Source organism: Mesoplodon densirostris, chromosome 19, assembly GCF_025265405.1.
Source record: "Mesoplodon densirostris isolate mMesDen1 chromosome 19, mMesDen1 primary haplotype, whole genome shotgun sequence".
Lineage (NCBI taxonomy): Eukaryota > Metazoa > Chordata > Mammalia > Artiodactyla > Ziphiidae > Mesoplodon > Mesoplodon densirostris.
In genome coordinates this window covers 39178135-39191095 of record NC_082679.1, presented here as the reverse complement: position 1 = coordinate 39191095, position 12961 = coordinate 39178135, and the positions used below count along the sequence as shown (strand labels likewise).

Here is a 12961-nt window from a genome sequence, read left to right as displayed (position 1 = left end):
AAAGATGACCCTTTTCTGAGACCCAGCTCTGTGGGAAAGCCGGAGACCCTGGATTGCGGATTGTGGAGAAAAGTGACCAGCGTGGCCACCTTCTCTCACTGGGCTGTCTTATGCATTGCTGGCTGAAGAGCGGGGTTGGGCAGCTGGTCCCTGCCTCTTTACGGCACGGACCCAAAAAATAGGGATGTGACAGGTCTGTTTCCCACGTCTTGGAAGTTTTGTCAGTGGTAAGGAAAGGAGGCAGGGACTCTGACGCCGGGGGGAAATCACCACCTCGGGGAGGAGAGGCCTTACAGACATCATCTTGCTAACAACCAGCTCTTGTCACTGTTTCAGCAAAGACTCCAAGTGTCAACTCATAGAGATGTTTGATCACATGACGCCCTAGCGTGGAGAGGTCTGCTGTGGTCCTTTAAAGACTATACTGAATGTTCAGTCAATTTCATGCGTTTGGCTGTTCTGTGTTCACAGCTGCCCATGGTGTCTGCTGTGGCTCGCTCTGGGGATGGCAGCGATGAGAGGGACGCTCTTGGTGCTGTTCTACATCTCCCATGCTTCTGCCAGTGAGTGTGCTTCTCTCTTCCTTCCCAGCTTTAGCGGATTGTGTGACATGGCAGGGGGAATCATCCCGGAAGAGGAAATGGTCCTTAATGTCCAGAGAGGGACTCAGGGTGTAGGTGACTCAGGGCATTTTGCTCTGGGCAGCTTGCATTGGTGGTGGGAACCAGGGAGAAAGTGGGACGTGGGGCGTGGACGTAGGAAACTGTGGCTTCAGTAGCCTGATGTCAGGCCTAGTCCTTGGTGAGAGTACGGTTAGGGAGACAAGCCTTAGGCTATGGAGAGGCCCCCTGCGCAGAGGGGCTTGGTATGAGGCCTGCCTCCCCTCTCACAGCCCTGCCCTGCTCTTCCGGGGGCACATTCCCTGCGTCCGTCAGGTGGTGGACATCCTTCCTGAGCTGGGGTGGGGGCCCGAGGTGCGTCTTATGCACTTGGGAACCGGGCCTTCCCTGTGTTTCTACTTCAGTATTGTTCTGATGAAGCCCTTTATCCTTAAAACTCATTGTTACCTCTAAACTGACCCCCAATGGCAGGGCCCGGCCCGAGAACAGGGAGGTGCCTGAGAGGCTGCCTGGCCTCAGTTGGCAGAAGTGGCAGCTGCAGTCCCCTCCCTGACCCCCAGGTTGTCCAGGACTAAAATTCCGGCCTGGAAAAGGGAGATTGAGGGGGGCACCTGACTACAGCAGGCTCTGACACACCTTCTGCCACCCCAGCTGGCTCTCTCCTGTCTTCCTGGAGTTAGATGGGGGACAGGAGAGGCTTCCCGTGCACGCACACACACATACACACGCCAAGAGGACTGCCCCACTTTCCAGGCCTCCTCCATCTCCTTGCAGCCCAAGGAGACAAAACACAGACAGGGCCTCTCTCCTCTCTTAAAAAGCCTCAGGCAAGGGACCCGGGGCAAACATTTCATCTCTGAGGCAGACTTCCTCATTATATCCTGGCTGTTCAAGAGTTTTATAAGGACAAATGAATCAGCCAGCTAGAGCTTTGAAAAAGCAAAAGTCATCACAAACCTGTAGGTTCTTCGTGGGTTAGGAAGAGTTGGTTAGTGCCTCGTTCACCACAGATTGCCAATGTCCTGTGAAAAAGACCGGAATTTTGTCTTTGGTGATCCTGAAGCACTTGGTGGCCTTACAGACATCATCTTGCTAACAACCAGCTCTTGTCACTGTTTCAGCAAAGACTCCAAGTGTCAACTCATAGAGATGTTTGATCACATGACGCCCTAGCATGGAGAGGTCTGCTGTGGTCCTTTAAAGACTATACTGAATGTTCAGTCAATTTCAGCATCATGGTTTGGAAACTCTCTGTCATTGATGCTCACCTCAGAGGGTCACCTCCTGGGGGAAGCCCTCCCAGACTTCATGTTCTGGGTAGAATCCGTGCCCCCTCCTCTGTATACTCCGGGCACTGTCCCTTGTGTCACAAGTCTCTCTGAATGCTGTCACTCTCCAATGTGTCTGTCTCCCTTGTGCACTGTGACCTCCCCTGGGGTGGGGACAGGATCCTGAAATCCTTCCCTACCAGCCCAGCCCCTAACTCAGCAGGGCTGCGTGTGCGGTTGGATGAATGGCTGAAAAAGAAGCCACCAATGACCTGACTTTTTCAGCTGGTGCTACCCACCATGTGACATACAGAACCCAGGGCCACCAATTTAGAAAAAAGCACTGGGTACTCATGCAGTGGCTACCAGAGCAGTGGTTTACATGGGGAAAAGATGGAATTGTCCACTGGGCTTAGCATTATCAGTCATGGGGACACAACACCCCTCTTGTGAGAGGCATGTGTTACCCCACCTCTCATAAAAGGAAACTGAGGCCCAGACAGAGGAGTGCCTCTCCCCAAGTCTCAACACATAGGGGCCAACTAGACATGGGACACTGTGTCCAGGGACTTCCTGAAACACTAGTGGTTCTCAACCCCAAGTACACATTCGAATCTATCCTGGGGAGCTTTTGGAAAACATCAATGCCCAGGCCTCATCTCCAGGGGTCTGGGTGGGGCCGGGCAGCAGGCAGATGAAATGTTCAGTCAGCTTGAGAATCCCTATACTCCACTCTGCATAGGCGAGGATGAGATGGGCACCCTTGGTCCACTAAGGAGGCCGGGCACGGGGACTCATCGGGACAGGGCACGTGGACTAGGGAGGGAGACCCACCAAGGGTCTTTTATGGGGAAGAAGACCCACTAGGAAAATAAACGTGGGTGGTAGAGTTAGTGGTGACCAAGATAGAGAGCCAGAAAAAGTGGGGAACCAGCAGAAGTGCGAGCGGGTCCTGGGGTCTGGTGCGGTGGCGGCAGACCCAGGCCTCCAGCTCCTTGCCCCAGCAGTGAGGCCCCTGCACAACCCCCTGCAGCTTGCGGCATCCAGAAAAGCAACATTGTGGAAACTTCCGAGGAGGGTTTGGTCGAAGACGAGGAGTTCCCGTGGGTGGTGTCGCTGCAGGATGTCCAGTACACCCACCTGGCTTTCGGCAGCATCCTCAGTGAGTTCTGGATCCTCAGCATCGCATCCGCCTTTCAAAACAGGCCAGTACCCCTCCTTTGGAGTCTACGTGGCTCACCGAGGCGGAGTTGGGGGGTTCTGTTTCCTGCTCAGCTTGGGGAGTCCTGGAAGGTGGATGCCCAGTGACAAGGCAACAGGGCTTTTTACCAGCGCAGTGCTCGCTGTGAGTTTGGGGCTCCTGAAGTCACCAGTTGCCAAGGTTGGCGCAGTCTGTGTCTCCTCTGCTGTGAGGACTGCCAGCTGCACAACTGCAAAGTGAAATGATTGTTTCTCCATCTTCTACAGGAAGGATATTTGTTCCCATTTTATTACAATCACAAAGGCACTCTTTTTTTTTTAGACACTTTTTAAAAAAATTTTTTTAAACATCTGTATTGGAGAGGCACTGACTCTTGATACTAAAGGTCCCTATTGCTTATCTTGTTAAGTGAATTGATAGGAGCCCTTACCTTAACACACTTACCTCAGGCCTTAACAATGTGACTGCCACAAATACATGCACGTAGAGAAAACGCTTGAAGGAAATACGCAAACACTTGAAGAGTGCCCATCTCTGGATGCTCAGAATGCATGTGATTTATTTTCTTCTTTGAACTTCTCTGTATTCTCCAAATTTTTTACAATAAATGGGCATTCTCTTAAACCAGAAAAAGAAAAAAAGCCTATACATGCTATTAAAGGAATAACTTTTTTTGGTAAAACATCTCACTTTCTGACCCAATGATTTCACTTTTGGGCATCAACATTAAGGAAATAATTTCAACCACTGGAAAAGTTTTATGCACAAAGTTGTTCATAGGATGATTAATTACACACAAAACACTGGAAGTGTAATGTCTGATTATCATGGATAAGTAAATTATGCTATAGTTACTATTTTATAGTTTATAATATATTATATATGATACATAGTATATAACTTCTATATATAATTACATATAGATCTATCTACTCAATATATTATATAGATATATATTATATGTGATATACACTATATATAGTATATATTATACAGTATATAATATATACTATATATAGTATACATACTATATTATTTTATAATTTATAATTATAATTTTTAAATATATAGTATATTATATAATTTATAGTATATATACTATATATTATATACTATTTATACATTATATATTATATATACACATATAGAGTATGGGGGGAGAGAATATAATTACTATAACTGGCCAAATACATTATAGTGTAAACCCTTGATGAGATATTGTGCAATTGCTGAATTTTTTTTAATTGTTGAATTTTGTAACATATGATTTGTATTTTTTAATTAAAAATACATGTATTTAAATGAAAATACATGTAATACTGTGATGTTCATGAGGAATCAAAGGGTGTGTAATGAAAATCAGCTCCTCCCCTTCCCTGCCCTTCAGTCATCATTTCCCTCCCTTGAGCCATTTCTGTTACCAGTTTCTTGGGTGTTCTTCCTGAAACACTCCATGCACTCATGGGTATCTATATACCTATAGGTCTATCTATATTGACTCTTATATCTATTGACAGAGAGAGAATTTTCTTTCTCCCCTGTATTAATCTGCTGGGGCTGCCACAATGAAATACTACAGACAGGGTGGCTTAGACAATAGAAATTTATTTCTTACCGTTCCAGAGGCCTGGAAGTCCAAGATCAAGGTGTCAGCAGGGTTGGTTTCTCCCAAGGACTCACTCCTTGGCGTGTGGACGGCCACCTTCTCCTTGTGCTCTCCCATGGCCTTTCCTCTGTGTGCACACGTTCTTGCTGTCTCTTCTTCTTATAAGGACACCAGCCCTGTTGGATTAGGGCCCCACCCTATGGACTCATTTAACCTTAACTACCTCCTTAAAGGCCCTATCTCCAAACACATTCGCACTGGGGGTTAGGGCTTCACGTATGAATATGGGGGGACACAATTCAGTCCATAACACCCACCAATACAACTAGTAACACACCATATACATTATTCCACTCTTAGCTTTTTTCACTCTGTCATGAATGTTGGGTGATCCTTTCCTATCGATACATAGAAAGTTACCTCATTTTATGCATCAGTTAGCTGCCCAGTATCCCATATGGATGTACCATAACTACACAGTCCTCTAATAATGGAAATTTGGGTTGTTTCCAATCTTTCACTAGTAGCAAAAAATGCTGCAGTAGATATACTTATACACACATTATTTCACATACATGGAAGTATATTGTTGCACGAATAAACTAAGAGTGGAAAAACTGGACTAAATCTTGATAGCTGTTGCCAACCAGCCCTCCAGAGAGGTTCTGTTTTCTATGTAATGTTTTCATTACTGCTATTTTCTATCTGGTCTGCTGTTTTGGTTTTGATTTCCTCTCTGACTCTGGGTTTTATTAAAGACCATTTAAAAATATCCAGGTAATAGGGTGATTGTTTTGTATTTTAACATGATTTAAGTTTGAGTTAGACTGCATGGTGATCTATTAAGGAATTTGTTGATGTTATCTTTGTGGTCTACTATGTGGTCCATATGAATATTTCCCACAAGAGCTCATTTTCTGTCCTTGGAGTACAATTTAATATATAAAATTAGGGCAGGGAGTCTACTTGATCTATCCTAGGCTGACTGAGGTGAATTACAAATTTCTGGCTTTTCCTCCTCCTATTTCCTGGAATTTAATTCATGAACATTTTATCACTTGCTGCAGATATTTATAAATGAACTCTTCACTGTAGACTGAATTCCTTATCATCATGAAAAGCCTTTCTTTGTCTTGTTGCATGCTCTTCTGCTCTGGTGTTCAGAATGAAGCTCCTGCTTTTTGTTTTTATTTTAGACTGTTCTGTTTTTATTGCTTGCTGTTTTTCTTTTCATTATATGGCTTTGTTTTGTATGTCTCTTCTGACAAATTTGGAAAGTTTGAACTTGTATTCTCGTGGTCATCTTAGAATTATAATTTCATGGAAGACACACAAATCTTCTGTTTCTCTCTGGATAGTCCTCTCTAGATTCTACTGTGGCTGATGCCAGAATTCCTGTCTTTTCACTTCTTCCCTCGTTCTTCATGACCACCCAATTTTAGTAGGTTATTTATGTACTTTAATGTTTACCTTGATTCATATATATATTTGTACACCCTTGTTATTTCATATAATAGCTATAAATAAATAATAATTTAGATTCCCATAAAAGATGAGAAAATTGGTGTATATACCTACCTCTGCTGGTTTACATCACTACTCCAATCCATAACTTTAAGTTTCTCTTTTGTTTTAATTTTAGACCCATATTATAATGAATTCCACACTTACTGACCGTCGCTTTGCTGGATTTTTTCCATTCAACACTAGAATTGGCTAAAATTTGTCTTCAAGTAGTTTCTTTTCTTTTCTTTTTTTTTTTTTTTTTTTTTGGCCATGTTGCACAGCATGTGGGATCTTAGTTCCCCGACCAGGAATTGAACGTGTGCCCCCTACAGTGGAAGTGCAGAGTCCTAACTACTGGACCACCAGGGAAGTCCCTCCAAGTAGTTTCTTAAAGAGCTCCCAAGAACCATATTTCCTCGAGTTTTACATATTCAGAAATGTTGTGCTGCCCTTAAATCTGAACGACCACTTAAGTGTAGAATTCATGGATCATGCCTGCTTCCATTTGAAGACTTAACAGGCATTCTCACCCCCACCGCACCTCAGCTTCTGGTATTATATCTTGCTGTGGAGAAGTCTGAAGCCATTCTGAGTTTTTCCTCTGTAGGTGGGAAATCACACATCCTAGTATTCCCCAGGAGAGGCCTGGCTTACACCTGTTATCCTATTGTTAGCATCCCCTTTCACTCTCACAAGTTCCCCAGCTTAGACAATAAATTAGAGGACAAACTTAAGATGACTTAATCTGTTTTGTGTGGATGCCCAAGGATTCCTTCTTTGTCACTGAAGTCCAGCAACTTTACCAGCCATGCTGGATCTCTCCCATTTGCCCCTCCAGACCCAATCTCTACTCTTTTCCATTCTGCTGGGTGCCAGGAGGCTGACCTGTGTGGGTTACACCAATGGGCGCTCTTGCCTTCTGGGTTCCAGTTGGGTTTGGCCAAAGGGAGCACTGGTAAGAGATCAGAGGGAGGAAGGAAGTGAGGTCAGGTATTCCCCTGACAGGTACTGAAGACTGGATGCCTCCTCCAGCCAAGGGACCCACTCCCCATAGCTCTGTCTGACCACTCCCTCCCACCAACACCCTATTGTTACCTCAGCAGAAAGCTGCATATGCCACCCGGAACCCAGCATACTGCACTAGTCTCTGTGATTTCCCTATGTCCTGCGAGACCTTTGTAAAGAGTCCCTTTATTAAACTTTCCTCAGTTTACCTTATTTGAGTGTGTCATCTGTTTCCGGCTGGGAGCTGACAAGGGTATGTCTCAGTGTTGAGCATTCTGTATTGATTTTTCCCTATGATACGGAGTACGCTTCCACACTGTAGACACAAGTCTTATTTCTGGAAAACTTTCTTGGCTTCTCAAGATTACCTTGCTCTCTCTCCAGGAAGGACGCTGTTGCTATAGTTGGTATAGCTAAGATGGATGCAAAACTGATTGCTCACGAAGAATATCCAGTCAACACCATCATCATCCATGAGGACTTTGATAATAAAACAATGAAAAATAACATAGCCCTCCTGAAGACAGACACGGCGATGCAGTTCAACAACCTGGTCCGGCCCATCTGCTTCCTCGGCAGAAAGTTGCATATGCCACCAGCCTTGCAGAACTGCTGGGTGGCAGGATGGAATCCCACATCTGCAGTTAATGCCTTTCTTCTCCTAGAGGAGGCTGTGTGTGTGCTAGCAGAGGGGGTGACTGGGATGAACCATTCTAGGGCTTAGCTCAATAATTCAGGTGGCCTGAGGTTCTAGAGTTGGGCTGGAACCCTCACTTAATCCATCAAGATTCCCAGTGCTTGCCCTCTTGAGACCATTCTTACATCTGGTCCTTTTTCTTCTATTCCAACACCAAAATTGGAAGTACATGGGCAGCAAGCAGCCTGAAATGAGTGCAAGGTTACCGAGGGGCCAGGGGACATTATTCCCTGAACCAGAGCTGACAGTCCTCTTGTCTGAGCCATCCTTGTTTTCTTTGATTTTGGGGAAACAAACAAGGAAATGCATTCATTCTCTGTAGATGTGGAGGAAGGGTGAACATTTTCTCTGCCTATTTTCCATTCAAGTTCAAAGCAAAGGTAGTTTTCAGTAAAAACTGAGACACAGGTTCGGATTTCTGTGAGGAAAAGGGGGTTTATCAGAACATTTCCTACTCACTCCCATCTGGATATGTGAGTTGTAGTTGCGTTGACTTGGGGGATGTCTTCTTGTGAATAATTCTCGGGCTCTCTGTTGTCCAGACAGGAAATCACATGACGATGAGTATCCTGAGGAAAATCTCCGTGAAGGACATTGACTTGTGTCCCTTAAACAAAATCGAGGAAACAGGATGTGGCAATCACATAGAGATGGAAACTGATGCCGTCTGCTTGGTAAGAATGCAGTGGAACAGAAGCTACAGGCTGAGAGTAAGCAGTGGTCACTTCATGGGGGAGCCTCAGGACTCCCCCTCGCTGGATTGTGAGCTCCGTGAGGGCAGGGACTGTCACCTGGGAGTCATGGACGTCTCCAGGGCGAACAGCACTTGGTAGGTAGCAAGTGCTCAATGACAATCTGCCGAATGGGCTAAGCAGTCACCGTTTTCAGTGTGACATGACTAAGCATGGCTAAGTCACATGTTTTTTCATTAGCTAAAAGTTTGAAAGAGTGAGTTCAAACCACACATGCAGATATACGCTGCGCACGCGAACAGCGCGGGCTCGCTGTATTCGGCTTCTTTGGAACCCAGCCTGATGCTATTGTTCATCAATTCCTGGGTTTCCCTGTGAGAAGCCCTGCCCTCTAGCTGACTGTGGGCTGTCCAGATGTGGCTGTCCCACAGCCTCAGGGAAATGTGCAGCATTCACAAACACCTGTCTAGGCCCCCTCATATCTGTATCTGGAAAAAGTGTGGCTTACCAGGGCCACACAGTTCATAAACCTTAAAGGCGAGAATGCAGGTCTGCCACATTTCCAGGCAGAGTTTCCCTCCTCTCCTCTAATTGTCTAAGACACTCATCAACCACTTTTCTCGAAGTAACCTTCAGGATTCCCTGATGGGGAATTTTTTTTTTCCAGAGGATCTAGGGAAAGTTTTTTAGAGAAAAGGGAAAAAATACATATGTGCAGACAATTCTTTCTCAAAGTCATTTTATTGCAAAAGCATGAGGGACTGCCTTTCATCAGGAAATAAGTTTGCCCTGCTAAAGCTGGTTCAACATTTATCAAGTGCCTACATTGTCCTGGGCTCTCTTCCAGGTGGAGGATTGTAGAAGCTTCTTAAATTAGAGAATGTGTTAAAATACAGTAGAAGACGTAGCCACTTAACAAAATCCTGCCATCAGCCACTCCATCAACCTAGTACCACACTTCATCAAATCCAGGATGCTGTCAGGTGCAGAATGCACCATTATTTTATGTAACACTGAGAAAGTAAAAACGCTGCCACTGAAACTCTGGAATCCACTGATTAAAAGACACATCCCAGGCTTCCCTGGTGGCACAGTGGTTGAGAATCTGCCTGCTAATGCAGGGGACATGGGTTCAAGCCCTGGTCTGGGAGGATCCCACATGCCACGGAGCAACTAGGCCCGTGAGCCACAACTACTGAGCCTGCGTGTCTGGAGCCTGTGCTCCGCAACAAGAGAGGCCGTGATAGTGAGAGGCCCGCGCACGGCGATGAAGAGTGGCCCCCGCTTGCCACAACTAGAGAAAGCCCTCGCACAGAAACAAAGACCCAACACAGCAAAAATAAAATAAATAAATTAATAAACTCCTACCCCCAACATCTAAAAAAAAAAAAAAAAAGACACATCCCATTTCAAAGATGCTAATTTTTAAGAGCATCTTAAATTCACTGGAATATGGTAAGCTGCTTACCCTCTAAATGATCACCTCTTTAAACCATCCACAAAGGTCAGGTTGGTTTTTAACTGTAGCACACCTGTGGACAGTCCTTTGTTTTTTAAGAGAATTGTGCTTGCAAAAAAAAAAAAGGTGCCTTGTCTACCTAGGATCCTTCCTAGGAAATGTGTTCTAGTGTCCAGAGGTCCTCAAAGCCACACTTCTCAAATGTAGAATAAGCTACCCAGGTTCAGGGTCTGCCCTAATGGGTCCTCAGAAACCCAGCAAAAGTAGAATTGCTCTGAACTCACCCCTCCTTTTTTCCCACAACGGTTAGGGCTTTTGCTGGATGTCAAGGTTGAGGATCACGCAATGAAAGGGGGTCGCTCCCCTGGGAGATGAGGTGGGGCTGGAGCGCCTGGTGCTTTTTGTCTCCATTGCTTGAGCTTCAGAAGTCTTGGCCTTACATGTCATGGGGAAGAGAAACAGCAGCGTATTCTACACCCAAGTGGAACAGCAACTCGCAAAACCACACAATAGCCAGGGATGTTGACCGCACAGTCATTTGTCAAAACTATTTGTCCTGAATGGCATTCTTTTTCTTCCTCAAGCTGTAAACGCACAGTTAAAACAAATTGGGAGTGGAACTGGTGAACGGAGGGGAGACCACTCCATCCTTGGCCAGAGAGCCTCCGTGCCCCAGGAAGATACAATGAGGTGCAGATGAGAGCCAGTTCACCAGTCCTAGGAGGACCAGCCAGAGCTCAGGGATGAAATCACCCTCTGCTGTTTGGCAGCATGGGATGCAAACAGTAGAATGTGAAAAACTGAAAAAATCAAGAGTTCCACACTCAAGCACCCCCTTCCATCTAATGAGAAGCACAGAGCGAAGTCTGGAATGTCATCCTTGTGTGTGTGCAGCGGTGGGACAACCAGGGCATTATGGCAGCCTTGCAGAGCATGCCTCCCATGGCCCTGCTTGCAGAAGTGTTCTTTGCTTCTCCCATTTGCCTGCATTTCTGTTCTGGTGTGGCCTCCACAGAAAAAGGAGGGTTTAGTGAAAGAGGCTGCATGTGTGTAGAAACCCAAGAAAGCTCAAACACCCAGGCCTGGGAATGGGCAAGGGCTGAGGTGACCACTGTTTTGCCTCTTGAATTCTCACTGTTGAGTCTGTTCAGATTGTTTCCCATTGTCAGCTGCAAGCCCCCTCCCTCCATGCCTCAGTCCACACAGTGAGAACAAACTGTGATCACCCAACCTGTCTCGCCTGGCAGTTCACATAGGTCAAAGGTGGCTGGCCAGCCTTTGATGATAAACTCCCTCTTGGACCAAGATGGACCACAGGCTGGTGCTGGGGGGCAGGTATTCCTTTAAGAGGAGGCCCGGGGGCAGGGGGTAGGGTGGAGCACAGGTAAGGTAAATTATACCTAGTAGCTGTCTTGTTGCTCTTCCCACATTTCTCAGTTTTTCACGTTAAAAATGATGGCCTTTTCTGCACACCAGGGTAATAGCAGCTAATTGTTTACTGAGTGCATCCCGTATGTCAGGCCCTGTGCCAGGAGCTCTGCCGGTGTTACAGGCACTAACCGTGTCCCCACTTTAGCTCAGAGAATTAGCTAACCTGCTAGGGTCACATGTCCAGCCAAGTGTGCCAGGCTTCTACCCACTCACCTGAAGGGAGATAAGGTCTGTGTGGCAGAGCTCCTGGGGCCCAGAGGACTGCTCCTGAGAGGTGCACTGGCAGGCAGCTGCCAGGTTGGAAAAGCTGTGAACCCAGCCCGGCAGCGTGTGCTTCCTGCAAGTCTGACTGACCCTAGCAGGACTGTGGGTAGGTGCAAGCAGCTTAAACTAAGGATGGAAACAAAATAGGGAAGAAAAGGAAAAACGGGAGCATTCCAGGCCAGAAAGGAACAAAATAACATTTGAGGAGTGAGAAACCAAAAGAGAGGGAGGATTTATTCAAAGGACTAGAAAGGGGCAAGAAAATGAAATGGGATCCAGGAAGCTACAGGCAAACTGCAGGAGCCTACAAATAATTTGTATAATGAAAGGAAAAGTCATCTTGTTGGAATTTGTGGTGGAGGTGGCCTAGATTGGAAATATTATCCTATAACTTACCCCATTTCCAGTGAGAACCAGTGTAAAACTTTTCTAGAACAGATAGTAAATTGCACAGGGACATATTAAAAAAGAAAACAAGTTTTTCTAAGACCTGAAGCTTTCTGTCCTTTGTCACAGGGGGACCCAGGAAACCCAATGATGTGTGAGCTGAAGGAATTGAATCTGTGGGTGCTGAGAGGAATCCTGTCTCAAGGTGGTGAGAAATGCCCTGGCCTGTTCCTGTACATCAAGGTGGAAGACTACAGCAACTGGATCACGTCCAAGACCAATAAGACCAGCCCTCCCCTGTCTTCCTTCCATCACTGGGAAAACCCGATTCCTTTCCCCAGCCACTCATCACGTGATGTTGTGACACAGAAAAAACATGCTGGGCTGAGCCAGGTTGGATGGTCCCAACCACACTTCCAAGGACAAAAAAGGGCCACCATGCATTCATGGTCACAAATGGCAAATGGCACGCCAGTGAGTCTAGACTTTAGGGAAAAGGGTCTGAGGGAGTCAGACAAGTCTGAGGTGGCCACCCAACCCATGTACTATGACTACTACGGTGGGGAGGTTGGGGAGGGCAGGTCTCTATCAGGCCAGAACAGGTTACATCAGCCCCAAGAAATTACCTTATTTTTCTTTGTGCTTGTTTTATGTGGTAATGATATCTTAGTCTAGGAGCTAACCTTCCAAACGGAAGAGTAAGCTCAGAATGTTGAGTACCAGGCATTCACCAGGCTGCTTTGGTGTCTCTTTTTGAGAGTTGCACAGCTGCGTTGCCATGGACAGGCCCACAGTACAGACTCGGCTGGCTCTCCCTCCTCTGCC

General features: G+C 46.0%; 1 protein-coding gene across 1 annotated transcript; it reads left to right on the top strand.

Moving 5' to 3' along the window:
• The first annotated feature begins 477 nt into the window (after positions 1-477).
• On the top strand, positions 478-12811 carry PRSS54 (serine protease 54). Its single transcript, XM_060083161.1, is given in 6 exon segments — positions 478-513; positions 515-563; positions 2922-3093; positions 7591-7849; positions 8446-8577; positions 12266-12811. Coding segments are annotated over 6 exon segments (1194 nt in total).
• The last annotated feature ends 150 nt before the right edge of the window (positions 12812-12961 follow it).